Below are 14,277 nucleotides of genomic sequence, written 5' to 3' on the forward strand. Positions count from 1 at the left end.
CAAGTTTTGTGTCAGAAACGTGCTCATTAAGGCCGCACAGCAAGGAGTAAGCAGACAGGTACTGAAATGTCCCTCAACTCTTTTTTCACATCCAGGGAGGAGCAGGATGAAAATAAACCAGCCCAGTAAGGCCCCCAATGGAAGACAATTAAAGCTCCCAACAAACTGCATTTTCATGTGATATAATTAAAACTCAAACCAGCAATCCATGACATGAAGAAAAGAGAGAAAGTTACACACCGTCTTGTACACTTCTGGGATTCCTTGAGCACCTGACAGAACATCGCTGGCCAGCCTTGGTCTCCCAGCCCTGGGGACCACTTTGCCTGAGGCAAATATGGCGCAGGGTTAATGGGATCCATCCTCCGCCCATGAGCTGGCTTTCTGTGGGGACAGCGCACACGTGCATTCAATCTGGCAAGTTATTACAAAATCAGAATGCAAAATAAATTAAAACTCAGTGTTAACTCTCCCCAGCTAACTCAGGATGATGATGGTGGGAAGACACCCCAAACCAAGTCATTTATTTGAGAATCAGGTTTAAATTTAGCATAACTTTCCTGACCATATTTGAAATTCTGATTCTTTCCAGGAGTTTTTCAAATTCTTAAAGACTTCCCAACTTCTATTCCAGTCTGCAATAAACAGGGCCATACCAATGAGCATCCCTGGGCTCTTAAATAGCTGTGCCAATTCCTGTCTCACCCATGGCAGTCAGGATGGCCATGAGAGCTAGACACAGAGAGCCCCACTGCAGTGCTGTGGTGGCTGGCGGCCTTTCCCCAGCAAAAGGGACAGCTCCAAAGGGGAGAAAATGAATTGTGTCCCAGCTGGCCACATTTCCAGATTAGACAATAAATCTCCTATACAAAGCAAAGTCAAAGGGAGACCTGTTTTCTTTGAAAATGGCATATAAGAAGGACTTAAATTAACATGTTTATAAGTTATGCATTTTATCAAAAATGCTTATTTTTAGATGCTATTTCAAAATGCTAGTTTTAGATATATGGCTGCCTTGGGTTGAATGTCCCCCCAAAACTTAATCCCCATGGTAGCTGTTAAGGGTGCGAAATCCTATTATGGTATTTGAAAAGTGGGGCCTTGAAGAGGTGATTAGATTGTAGGATTGTGCCACAGTGAATAGATTAATAATGGTGGTCAGGGGCATGGTTCTGAGGGCTTTAAAAGGAGAGCACATGAGAAGTTCTCTCTCTCTCTCTCTCCTCCCTCCGCCATTTTCTGCCATATGAGACCCCTGCATTGCTCTAAAGCCACTACCAAAGAAGACCCTCACCAGATGTGTTCCCTAGACTTTGGATTTCCCTGCCTCTGAAACTGTAAGAAATAAATTTCATTTCCTTATAAAGTACCCCAGTCCAAGGTGTTTTGTTATAAGCAACTGAGATGGACTAACACAATGGCCAAGTCATGGACTAGGAGGACAAGACTGATGGTATAAAAAGGGAGGGGAAAAAAGACCTTGCTCATGATTTCTAGCATTTGGAGATTAACTTAAAGAAAGAAAAGACAGAACCTGCCCAGCGACACCATGAGCCATAGCAGAAAGCAGGACAAGTACACGGAGAGAGAGAGTGAGGTCAGAAAAGAAAGAAGGTGATGCCCCCTCAGAAAGAAACCACAGAGTACGCATCACCTAGAAGTACAGGACACACTGCCTAAAGATGTAATGTGTATACTCACGGTGATGTCCACTCTTAACTGACAGGTAAGAAACATGAAGTGTGATCTTGCACTAATGAGCCACATAAACTGGCATGAGGAGTTGAGAGCTCAGGGGTTCACACACTAAGGCTGTCTGCTTGTGTTTTCAGACATCACGAGATTAATGAACTCCAGACCCAAGTTAAAAAAAAGTGTAAAGGCAGGAAAGTCCCTTCAAGGGTGAGTGTTTCTTGGGCCCAGGCAGCCAGTGAGTTCATGGGTTCTCCCTGTGACTTTGGAATTCAGCTGCTCCCTTATTTTCCACTGAGAGGTTCTTTTAAAGCGCTTCAGGAACCTCAAATAAGAAATGAGATTACCACCAAGAAATCAACTCTTGAGCAGAAATGTCACCCTTTATGTCATCTCTTCCATTCCTTGTACTTTGGCCAAAATTCTCTATTGCATTTCACAGATGGAAGTTGTTCCTAAGATTCCCTCCTTCTCTCAAGCAATTAAAAAAAAAAAAAACTGAATCATCAGTAAAAATAGGTTGTTGGAATTTACTCAGAAACCACACATGGAAATTAAACTATTAACAGACACATCTGAGAATCAAAGTAGGGGATCTGAAAACCTTCCAAAGTTTAAAAAAAGAATGATTTCAGGTCTGTAAGAATGATTAGTCATGAAATAATTTGCCATGTAACAAGAAAATCAGGCTAAAGGGCAGAGAGGGGTTCCAACTGGAAGGCAGGACACTGAAATCATACGACAAGGAGTGGCTTAGTATCACCAAGAGCAGTTAAGATCCGTTCCCACAAACCTACATCTACTCTTAAATTTCTTAACTGACAACCAGTTATAATCAGCTGATTCATTTAAGGTGACATAAGCTATGGGTCATGCTTATGACCCATATCTGAAAATATATCTGAAAACTTATATCTATTTTCAGAAAGTAAAAACAGTAAAGCTGCTTTTGTTTTCAAGCATCTGAGAAGCAGCAGCCAAGGCTGTCTTCAGCTGGAAAGAAAGAACAATATCCTACCTCAAATGGCAGCTACTTTGCCAAAGGTGGGTCCTGGTACCAGTGTCTTCTCTGGTCTTTTGACCTGGGGTGGACTGACTTAGACCAGAGGCCAGAGGACACCTTCAGGTCAGCAAGCCCTCCATGGAATGCTGGAACAAGCCACAGATGAGTGGCCTGCAGGGTGTATTTTGGGATGCCAGCCTAAGGGCACCTGGTTTAAAGGAGTGCAGGCTGGCATTGGTAAAAACAAAACTGGAAGGGCAGGAAGATATTTCAGATCTGGATCCTGAGTGTTCAATCCTGGGAAGAGCAACCATGCTGAAGTGAGCTCTGCTCTCCAGTAAGACGCCAAGCACACGCTTCCCAGCAACCCTGGCCAGGGAGGGTGGGAAGAGAGGTGCCAAAGCCCAGCCCCTGTCCCTGCCCCTGTAGCACAGCTGCACAAGAAGAGTTCCTGAGCTCCAGGACACCAAGGAGGCAGAGCACGGCATGGGATGCTGGCCGTTGATTGTGGCCCAAAGTCTTGGTTATCAGTTTGTAAACACAGCACTTATTATAGCTACCTAGATACTCTAACACACATTAAAAATTTTTTGGTTCCTAATATGCTTTTTAAAGTGAATTTAGTATTATTGGAAGATGCTGGAATGATCTCACCCTCTTTCCTAGAAAACACATGAGGCCCAACCCACACCCCCCTGCACCCCCTTGTCAGAAACTGGACAAGGCACTCACTGTGATGATGAAGCAGAAAAAGCACCAAGTCGGCATGGGGTGGCAGAGTTCAAGGTCACCCTGCCATGGACTGACACAGGCAAATTTATTCTTTATCTGAGACTAAGTGTCCTCATATCAAAATGAGGGTGATCACTCCAATGAGAAAATGCATTGGAGAGCACTGTGCAAATGTGGGCATCCTGAACAAATGTGCTGTTGACTCATAACCTGACTGAAAAAAGGCAATTCCCAGAGAGGATTACAGAAATGTTCTGAGCAACAGCAGCCAAGCTGGCAGCTTTCAGGATTAGTCATGTTTAAGTATGTTCAGTAAAAAGACCAACCCTCTTTGTATCCACACCTGTGGACCATCTGAGGTCCTGGACGTTATAAGCTCACCCTCTCAACTCCTGCCAAGCCCTGGGTTAGGACTGGGGTATATGGCAATGAATGAAGTAGACATGCTGTCTGACCTCAAGAAGTTCACAGCCTCCATGGGGAGACTGACAACGAACAAAGAAACACAAAAATTAAATGATTATAATTGTGATAATGAAAGAAACAATCAGCGTAAAACAACATCGAGTGGTAGGCTGTCGGAAGTGCAAGCCTTGCCTGAAGATTTCATTCAAAGTCAACACAATTCAAACCGCTGTGCTGGCAAACAAACGCAACTGGCCAGGGGCTGCTGCTGGTTTGCAACTCCTAAACCTAAGATTTTCACCTTTAAAAATTACACATAACAACAATAACAAGACCAACAAGGTTTCAATGTAAATATGAGGCCAGGAAACCAGTGTGTTTAAAGGAGCTGCTAGAGCCTACACCCGAGTATCTAATAGGAACTGTATACGGGCATCAGCTTCAGAAATTTAAGAATAAAGCACACCAATCCACAATATTTGCATTCAAGATTGAGCACACTTATCTAATATATCTGCTGTAGTATAGATTCATTTGACAAATATTACTGAGCACCTACTGTGTGCTAACTGTTCCAGGCTCTGGGGTGCAATGAACAAAAAAAAAAAAATTACTTCCCTCATGGAGATGACATAGCAATGGGAGAGACAAACAATAAACAAGATAAACAAATGAAATGTCCATTAACATATACAACATGCTGAGAGCAGGTGGGAGAAAGGAAGTGATGGGGCGGTCAGATCATTTGCCTAAAAACCTGAAGGAAACGTCTATAGTTGACGGAAATAATTCTGATTCAGTACTTTTTCAATTACGTTCCATTTACTTAAAACATAAGGCCCTCTATATTTCATGAGGGTGATCATTCCAAGGATTCCTTCTTTCAGTCAGCCAATAAATATTTATTGAGTACCCACTAAGGATGTGGGGCTGGGGCTACATTGGTGAAATAAGCAAGATCCAGGCCCTGATGTCACAGTGCTTATGGACTATGGCAGTGAAGAGAACTATCAGTAAACAAACATTTAATTATCATGAGGCAATTGCTATAGATGAAGGACCAATGCTATTTTAAGCATATAGTAATCTGGTCATTCGTATTGCTTTTCCCTCCACTAAAATGCCCTGTAATGTTTCACGGGATTTTCTTCATGGAGGGCATTCGGAGTGGGAGAAGGAAGGGAACTCATTATTAACACCTCACAGTGAGCAGATGCAGGAAGATCTGCAGCAGAAATAGAAGCACAACAAAAACCAATTTTAGCTTCTGATGTGCTCTTTAAAGTGAACTTAGTTCACTAAAGTATAGTAGAGTGTTCTGCACAAAGACTCAAGAACTCAAATATACAGAATTGACAAAAACTCAAAGAGTAATTGTCTCCCAGTGTCCTGACAATGTACCAAAACCATCCCTTTCAAATTTAACTCAATACGTAGATTAAACCTGTGTTTTAAATGGTACCAAGGATGCTCAAGAAATAATAAATAACAATTTAAGAGCTTTGGTAATTGGGAAGCAGAAGAGAAATTGGGTCTCTGGGGTTCGTTCTTGCCTGCTGTTGGCTTAATAACTCCTTGTCAACCTGCAAGTCCTTCTTGGGCATCATGTCTCCCCTGAAGACTTTCAAGCCTCCCAGCAACCCTGACCTCCCCCCCTGACAGTGTCATCATTTGCTTGTTAGTGCAGCCTCTGCACCTCACCACACTCCCTGTTCACAAAGCACCGTGACGATTTCCCTCCACAGCACCTCCCTCCCTAGACGGCAGTCCTCTGAGAAGAGGATCTGGGCTTTCATTCTCTGCCTTCCTTACCTTCTATGTGGTGAGAACTTCATAAATGTTTGTTGAATGAGACCGAATCATGGAAATAATCTAATCCAATCCCCTCAGATTACAGAGAAAACTGGGGCCCTGCTAAATTGTTTTATTTGCCTATGCTCATTCAGTAATGAGCAGAAGCCCCAAACGAGAAGCCTGAGAAACAAAAGTACTTGCAACCCAACTGCTTGCCAGTTGCCATAAGAAAATGAAACATTCCTGCAGCTTCCTTTCAGCAAAAGATCATTAAAACAAATAGAAGCAAACAAGTCACATCCCAGAACAAAAATATGTCACTGACAAAGAATTAAACATTAAATGTTGCTTAAATTCAAGTAGTCTCACGGTTGAAATCAGATTATTCTCAATTCTAACAAATGACTGTTTTGGTTCCTCATAGATTTGGGTAAATCGTCTGGCTCTGTCCACTGTCTCTCTCTTAAACATTCTGCCTTACTGTAATTTATCTAGGATGATGGTTCACCCTGAATTCCAAGGTATTTTTAGAAGTGAAAAACATTATTGTGAAACTTAGCTAGGAAATGCCTTTTACTCTAAAGAAGTTTTTGAAAGAAAATTTTTATCATGATTCTCCTTTAAACTTGTAGTGCACTGATTTTAACAACAGAAAATACACATGAAGGTAGCCCACATAGTAGAAGGGCTAATGGGGAAGGAAACTATAGTAACGTCAGACGGTTTTGTCATTGCCAGCTTCTACGCTTTCATTTAAAAATAGCCTAGCAGGTGCCCTATCACTTTATTTTACCAGGCATCCCAGTAAATATTTCCCTGAGGACATGGCTGTAGACATGGCTGTGTCTCTTCAGGACAAGCCTACAGTAGGTGGTCAAACTATTTCATCCATTTACCAGATTTCCCATTTTTCTTCATAGATAAATTTTTCTCCCTTTATTTCTCTCACAGAGCCATTTCAGGCTAAAAAATAAAAACTATTTGGAAAATTCTGGAGTATGTATTAAAAGCAAAAATAATAAGTTGAAAAAATCTTTAACACATTCACCATAGTTCTTGTCAGAGTATGTAGTGGCAATGAGGTCTATCTTTTATAATTCCATTTAAACTAGAAAGTCAATATATGCTGTCATATAGGAAAGCCTTCTCTGGTCATGAAAGCATTAATTTTAGCCACAGAATGAGGTGAAAGCAAACACATTTTTAAATCAAATATTTGAGTCAGGAAATGCATGATTTAAGTTTCTTTCCTACCAGTATGGCAAAATGCTGACAGTTGTTGGAGCTGGGTGTTCACTGTACTATTTTACTTGTGCCTATCTTTGAGCATTTACATAACTTCTATTTCATATTTAACTTTGCTCAAATGAGGTAGAAAAAATGAATATAATCAACTACACCAGAAGCATCACCCTGTATAATGAATGAAATTAGCTAATAAATAAATATTACTAACTAGAACTAACAGGAATAAACTGAACAATGTCAAGTTATAGTGGCATCTATATGGGGCAGCATGGTGGGTGGGGTCTTGATCTGGACCCAAAGTGGGACCTGCGACAGGTGACTGCACAGTAAATCATCAGCCTCTTCCAGGCCTCACTTCCTGATATATTTCAGAAACTAGTTGGCTCAGAGCCTCCTTGCTCAATGTAGTCCAATCACTATCTGCATTAGAAGCACCTGTTGAAATGCAGCTCTAGGGCCCACCCAGCCCAGACCTTTGAAATCACTAACACCAGAAGGGGTGAGACCTGGAAATCTGGACTCTTAATATCTTCCTGTGATGATTTTAATGGTAGTAAAGTTTGAAGCCCCTGAAGGTCTCTCCAGTTGGTTACCAGGGGGATGTGCCACCCTAGACCCATCCCAGGGTGATTTACTGACCTCCATCACAGGGCCAGAGTTATCACCACCTCTTCTCCAGCCTCTGTCAGCAGTCCAGTGGAAGCTCCCACCAATGCCCCCCACCCACAGCCGTACCCCCGTGCTCAACATCATCACCTCCATCAGCCTGGAAACCACTGGGACCAATTTCATCATGCCCTTTACCCCTGTTTACATCAACCACAGACAGCTCAGGTATCCTGGAACATTCCCCAGCTCTCAAACACCAAACCACTCTGTACACTCCCTTGTCTGACCTGATCTCCCACCCTTCCCCACATTCTGAAACCCTGTGGTCCTCTTGGTCTGTCATCAGCAAAATCCCCTGCATCTACAACCTCTACTCTAGATGGCCGCTTCAGCTTCCTGCTTTCTGCTTCCTGCTCCAACAATGTCTGGCTCCTCCTGAGGACACTGCAGACCTCTGCGGTGGTGGCTGTTTTCTCTCCCACACCCCTCACCGAATGGCTCAGAGGGTGCAGTAGGGTCATCTTTGCTCCTCACTGCTGTTTTCCCTTCCTCCTCCCTAAAGCCACCCAGCTGTGACTGTCCTGACAGACTCCACCACCAACTGCTCCTCTTTATAATACTCATCTACTTTCCTCCTGGTTATCCCCCTCTGCCCCTATTACTTAAAGAGTTTTAGCTTTTCACTCAGTCACTCTCTCCTGCACATGTCCTCATCATAATTCTTGATTTTCTGTTCATGTGGGTTCTCCTTCTGATACCCTATCCTCTTAGTTCCTTGACCTCCTGTCCTCCATATCCTGTTTTTCACCCTATTCAGCCACTTACTCCCACAGTCACACATGTCACCTTATCACCACCAATAACAGCAGCCTTTTATAATCTCCATTTCACACATCTCATTCTGGCACTGCCTCCTTCCTTTGTGAATTTTTTCTCACACGTATTAGGTCTAAACATGCTAGAAACTCAACCATGTTACAATTATTGCTTTAATGCAATTTTATTATTTTTACAAAATTGAGAAGAAAATTAAAATATATTTATGTCACCTTTTACAATTATTCTTATATTTACCATTTGCAGTGCCCTTTACTCCTTCCTGCGGATTCGAGATAATGTCTGGAGTTATTTCCTTTTGGACTAAACGACTTCCTTTAGTATTTCTTGAAAGGCAAGTCTGCAATCAACAGATTATCTCAGTCTTTATTTATCTAGGAATGTCTTTATTTTGCCTTTAATTTTGAAGGATACTTTTAGATATAGACTTTTTAAAAAACTAATTTATTTTTTGTTTACATTCAAAGATGTTGTGGAGCGGTGGGAGGGGCAGGTGGGAGGTGGGTAGGGAAACAGAGGTGGAAGTGGGGGGCAGGGCTGGCCTGGTTGTGGACATCAGGGGAACGTAGCTGAATCCCTTGGGCCCCCCCACCCCGCCATGACCTCAGCTCAGGGGCCGAGGGGGCTTGTGGCAGCAGCACAGTCATCACCAGGCTGGATGCAGATGTCAGGGAGGCATGGCTGAGGTGCTCAGCACCCCACTCCTGAGATCGGGATCCCAGGGGGCTTCTGGTGGTGGCTCAGTTATTGCTGGGTTGGATGCAGATGTAGGGGGGCGTGGCTGAGGCCCTTGGGCTCCTCTCACTCCACTCCAGCTTGTGGGGGTGGGCTTCCGGCCCTTTTAGGTTTTATAGGTGTTCTTTGGTGGAATTAGACCTTTACTGGTTAATATCTGAACTTTGTCTCTGATCTGTGAGTGTTTTGTGTTTTCTTTCATTTCTGTGTTGGATTATTAGTTACCCCCACCACTGAAACTCTGCACTGGAACTAATTTATTCTCCTTTGCTTGCTTCTAAAATGGGGGAACTAACTGTAGGGAACAGCACTTGAGCCCTGTGATTGAGCTAAATTTCTACTTTGCTGCTGATTCCCTGGCAAAGGCTTTTTGCGCAACTCGGGTTTTAATTGTTGACTTTTTAAGTACTTCTGGGTCTTGTGAGGACCGATACACCTGGGTTGTGTGGAAACTCTGGTCTGGGCCTAAGTCTTTTCAGAAAACTGCACCCTCTGCATTTCTATACTACTGACCAGTGTACACCGAGTGAGCCTGTGCTGATTGGAGGGCAGATCAGCTGTCTATACTATGCCCCAATGTTCGCTCAGTGGCCTGTATTCCCCACCCGCCGCACTCCAAACACCTCCCATGGGATGGGCCACGTGCCAGTCCCCTGCAATGACTCACCAGCCTCTGAGTGGCTCCTTTTTTCAGTTGTCTGTGGCCCCGTGCTTACAGGTGGGTCCATGGGAACCCTGTCAGTGGTCTTGCTGGCCTGGGGTCCACCAAGGCCCTCCTCTCCCTTGCAGGCTCCGAGCAACTTCACACAAAGGGCACAACTGCGGTTTTTGCCAGCTCTTGTTCACTGTCCTCACCAGGGCCAGCCTTGAAATGGCCAGGGCTTGAAACAATTGGAATGGTCCTTTCTTTCTCTCATCACAGCTTCTCCACCTTCACGAACTCCATAGGTCTCTCCTCCCCTTCCCCTGAGCTCTAGCAGCCCCAGCTTGGCAGTTGTTGTTTTAATAGTTGTAAATTGGTTGACGGTGGGAGAGAATGATGCTGGGGACCGTCTATTCTGCCATCTTGATTCTCTCTCTAGATATAGACTTTAATGTAGAATTTTGGGTGATGGGCTTTTTTCTTCGAATATATAGTCCTACTGTCTTGTAGCCACCATTTTTTTTTTCTTTAATTAAAATAAATTCTTTCAGATCAGTGTTAGGCTCACAGCAAACTGAGTGGAAAGTACAGAGAATTCCCATACACCCCTGTGCCCATACATGTACAACCGCCTCCCACTATCCACATTCCTCACTAGTGTAACATTGCTACAATTGACAAAACTTTATTGGGACATCATTATCACCCAAAGTCCAAAGTTCTACAGGATTGGATAAATGTATAATGATATGTATTCACCATTGTAAGTATCATTCAAAATAGTTTCACTGCCCTCAAAATCCTCTGTGCTCCACCTATTTATCTTTCCCTCTTCCCTAACCCCTGGATGTCTAACTGCCTCCATAGTTTTTGCCTTTTCCAGAATGTCGTATTGTTGGAATCATACAGTATGTAGCCTTTCCAGATTGGCTTCTTTCAGTTAGTAATATGCATTTAAGCTTCCTCCACTTCTTTTCATGGACTCATAGCTAATTTTTTTAGTACTAAATAATATTAAGTTGTCTAGATGTACTGTAGTTTACCTATTAATTTACTGAAGGACATCTTGGTGGCTTCCCAGTTTGGGCAATTATGAATAAGGCTAACATAAACATCTGTGTGCAGGTTTTTGGGTGGATATAAGTTTTCAATTTATCTGGGCAAATACAATTGCTGGAATGTATGGTAAGAATATGTTTAGTTTAATAAGAAATGAACTGTCTTCCAAAGTGGCTGAACCATTTTTCATTCCCACCAACAACAAATGAGAGTTTCTACTGCTCCACTTCCTTGTCAGCATCTGGTGGTGTCAGTGTTCTGGATTTTGGCCATTCTGTTAGACATAGTAGTAGTGTCTCACTGTCATTTTAATTTGCATTTCCCTGATGACATATGACGTGGAGCACCTTTTCATGTTTATTTGCTATCTGTATATTTTCTTCAGTGAGATGTCTCTTTAGGTCTTTTGCCCATTTTTTAATTGGACTGTTCAATTTTAAAAGTTCTTTGCATATTTTGGATAAGTCCTTTATCAGATGTATCTTTTGCAAATATTTTCTCCCAGTCTGTGGCTTGTCTTCTCATTCTCTTAACATAGTCTTTCTTAGAATAGAAGTTTATAATTTTACTGAAATCAGATTTATCAATTATTTCTTTCATGGATCATGCACAACAGTCACTGCCATACCCAAGGTCATTCAGATTTTCTATGTTATCTACCAGGAATTTTATAGTTTCTAATTTTACATTTAGGCCTAGGATCTATTTTGAGTTAATTTCCGTGAAGAGTGTAAGGTCTGTGTCTAAATTCTTTTTTTTTTTTTGCCTGTGAATGTCCAATTGTTCCAACATCATTTGTTGAAAAGAGCATCTCTTCTCCATTGAATTGCCTGTGCTCCTTTGTCAAAGATCAGTTGGCTGTATTTATAGGCTTCTACCACTGGACTCTCTATTCTGTTCCACTGATCAATTTGTCTACAATTTCACTGAAATCACTGTATTAATTACTGTAGCTTTATAGTAAGTCTTGGAGTCAGATAGCATCAGTCTCTGACTTTGTTCTCCTTCAATATTGATCTGCCTATTCTGTGCCTTTTGCCTCTCCATATTAACTTTAAAATCAGTTTGTCAATATCCATAAAGTAACTTGCTGGGATTTTGATTGGGATTGCATTGACTCTATAGGATCAAGCTGTGAAGAAATAACATCTTGACATTTTTTAGTCTTCCTATCCATGAACATGGAATATTTTTCCATTTATTTAGTTGATATCTTTCATCATAGTTTTGTAATTTTCCTCATATAAAACTTATACATATTTGTTAAATTTATACCTAAGTCCTTCATTTTGGAGGTACTAATTTAAATGGTAATCTGTTTTTTATTTCAAATTTCACTTGTTCACTGTCAGTATATAGGAAAGTGACTGACTTGTGTATATTAACCTTGTATCCTGCAACTTTACTATGTTCACTTATTAGTTCCAGGAGTTTTTTGTTGATTCTTTAAAATTATCTACATAGAAAATCATGATATCTGTGAACAAAGACATTTTTATTTCTTCTTTCCCAACTGTATACTTTTTATTTCCTTTTCTTGTCTTATTGCACTAGATAGGACTTCTAGTATGATGCTGAAAAGCAGTGTTAAAAGGAGAAATCTTTGCCTTATTTCTAACTTTAGTAGAAAAGCTTTAAGTTTTTCACCATTAAGTACGACATTAGCTGTAGGGTTTTTGTAGATGTTCTTTATCAAGTTGAGGAAGTTACCTATATTCCTAGTTTGCTGAGTTTGCATCACGAATCGCTGTTGAATACCATCAGATGATTTCTCTGCATCTATTGATATGAATATGTAATTTTTCTTCTTTAGCCTGTTAATGTGATGGATAACATTAATTGGTTTCTTTGAATGTTGAACCAGCATTGCATACCTTGGATAAATGCCACTTGGTCATAGTGTACACTTCTTTTTATAGATTGTTGGATTCAATTTGCTAATACTTTGTTGAGAATTTTTACATCTATATTCATGAGTGATACTGGTCTATAGTTTTTTTGTAATATCTTTGGTTTGATATTAGGGTAATGCAGTCCTCATAAAATGAGTTAGGAAGTGTTCTCTTTTTCTGTCTTCTGGATGAGATTACAGAGATTTGGCATAATTCTTTTTTAATTGTTTGGTAGAATTTACCAGTGATCCCATCTGGGCCTAGTGCTTTCTGTTTGGAAGGTTAATATTATTGATTCAATTTCTTTAACAGATATAGGCCTAATCAGATAGCCTATTCCTTCTTGTGTGAGCTTTGGGACCCTGTGTCTTTTCATGGAATTGGTCAATTTCATCTAGGCTATTAAATTTGTGGGCATAGAGTTGTTCACATTCCTTTATTATCCATTTAATGTCCATGGGATCTTTCATTTCTGATATTGGTAATTTGTGTCCTCTTTTTTTCTTAGTTATCCTGGCTAGAGTCTTATTGCTTTTATGTATGATCTTTACAAAGACCCAGCTTTTAGTTTTATTTTCTCTACTGATTTCTTTGATTTCTGCTCTAATTTTTATTTTATCTCTTCTTCTGCTTACTTTGGATTTAATTTGCTCTCCTTCCTAGAGTCCTAAAGTGGAAGCTTAGACTATTGATTTCAGATCTTCATTTTTTTTCCCAATATATGCATTCAATGCTATAAATTTCCCTCTAAGCACTGCTTTTGCTGCATTCTACAAGTTGTGTTTTCATTTATAAATTTTTTTTCTTTCTTTCATTTATTTTTGTTGTTGGATGGCCTGTAAGGCGATATGAACCCTTAACCCTGTCATTGTCTTTTAGTTCAAAATATTTTAAAATTCCTTTTGAGGTTTCTTCTTTGACCCTTGTGTTACTTAGAAATGTGCTGTTTAACCTCCAAGTATTTGGGGATTTCTGGTTATCTTTCTGTTACTGATTTCTAGTTTAATTTCACTGTGGTCTGACAGCAAACAGTGCATGATTATTATTCCTTAAAATTTATTAAAATGTGTTTTATGGCCCAGTATTAATATCATTTATCTTGTTCAATCTGAGTTTGAGAAGAATGCATAATCTGCTGTTCTTGGATGAAGTTTATACATATTCATTATATGCAGTTGATTAGCTACCATTGAGTTTGACTATATTCTTACTGATTTTCTGCATGCTGAATTTGTCAATTTATGATAGAGGAATGTTGAAGTTTCCAAATATAATAATGAATTCATGTCTTTCTCCTTGCAGTTCTTTCAGTTTTTGCCTCATGCATTTTGATGCTTTGTTGTTAAGCTCATACACATAAAGGATTGTTATGTCTTATTGGAGTACTGATCCCTTTATTGTTATGTAATGCCCCTCTCTTTGTTCCTGATAACTTCCCTTGCTCTGTAGTTTGCTCTGTCTGGAATTAATATAGGTACCCTCATTTTCTTTTGATTAGTGTTAGTATGGTAGATTTTTCTCATCTCTTTACTTTTATTCTTTATGTGTCTGTATATTTAAAGCGGATTTCCTGTAGACAACATACAGTTGGATCTTCTTTTTTTGACCCACTATGACAATCTCTGTCT

General features: G+C 40.6%; 1 protein-coding gene across 7 annotated transcripts in view; it reads right to left on the reverse strand.

The window, feature by feature from the left end:
• The window catches only part of DHRS7B (dehydrogenase/reductase 7B), a 66,130-nt gene that overhangs the window by 31,138 nt on the left and 20,715 nt on the right, over nucleotides 1-14,277 (reverse strand). The window contains exons 1-2 of one of the 7 annotated variants that reach the window (XM_063111009.1): nucleotides 3,428-3,605; nucleotides 241-384 (exon numbers count right to left, since the gene is read on the reverse strand). The exons of 2 other annotated variants lie outside the window; for them this stretch is intronic. In XM_063111009.1, coding sequence (XP_062967079.1) covers nucleotides 241-362 — 122 coding nt within the window. In that variant the 5' untranslated portion in view covers nucleotides 363-384; nucleotides 3,428-3,605. Of the gene's footprint in view, nucleotides 1-240; nucleotides 415-2,710; nucleotides 2,820-3,427; nucleotides 3,606-14,277 lie in introns of those variants that run through there. 4 more of the 7 variants (XM_063111007.1, XM_063111008.1, XM_063111006.1 and 1 more) reach the window with 4 other exon arrangements.

The sequence above is a fragment of the Cynocephalus volans genome, chromosome 10, assembly GCF_027409185.1.
Source record: "Cynocephalus volans isolate mCynVol1 chromosome 10, mCynVol1.pri, whole genome shotgun sequence".
Taxonomy (NCBI): Eukaryota; Metazoa; Chordata; class Mammalia; order Dermoptera; family Cynocephalidae; genus Cynocephalus; species Cynocephalus volans.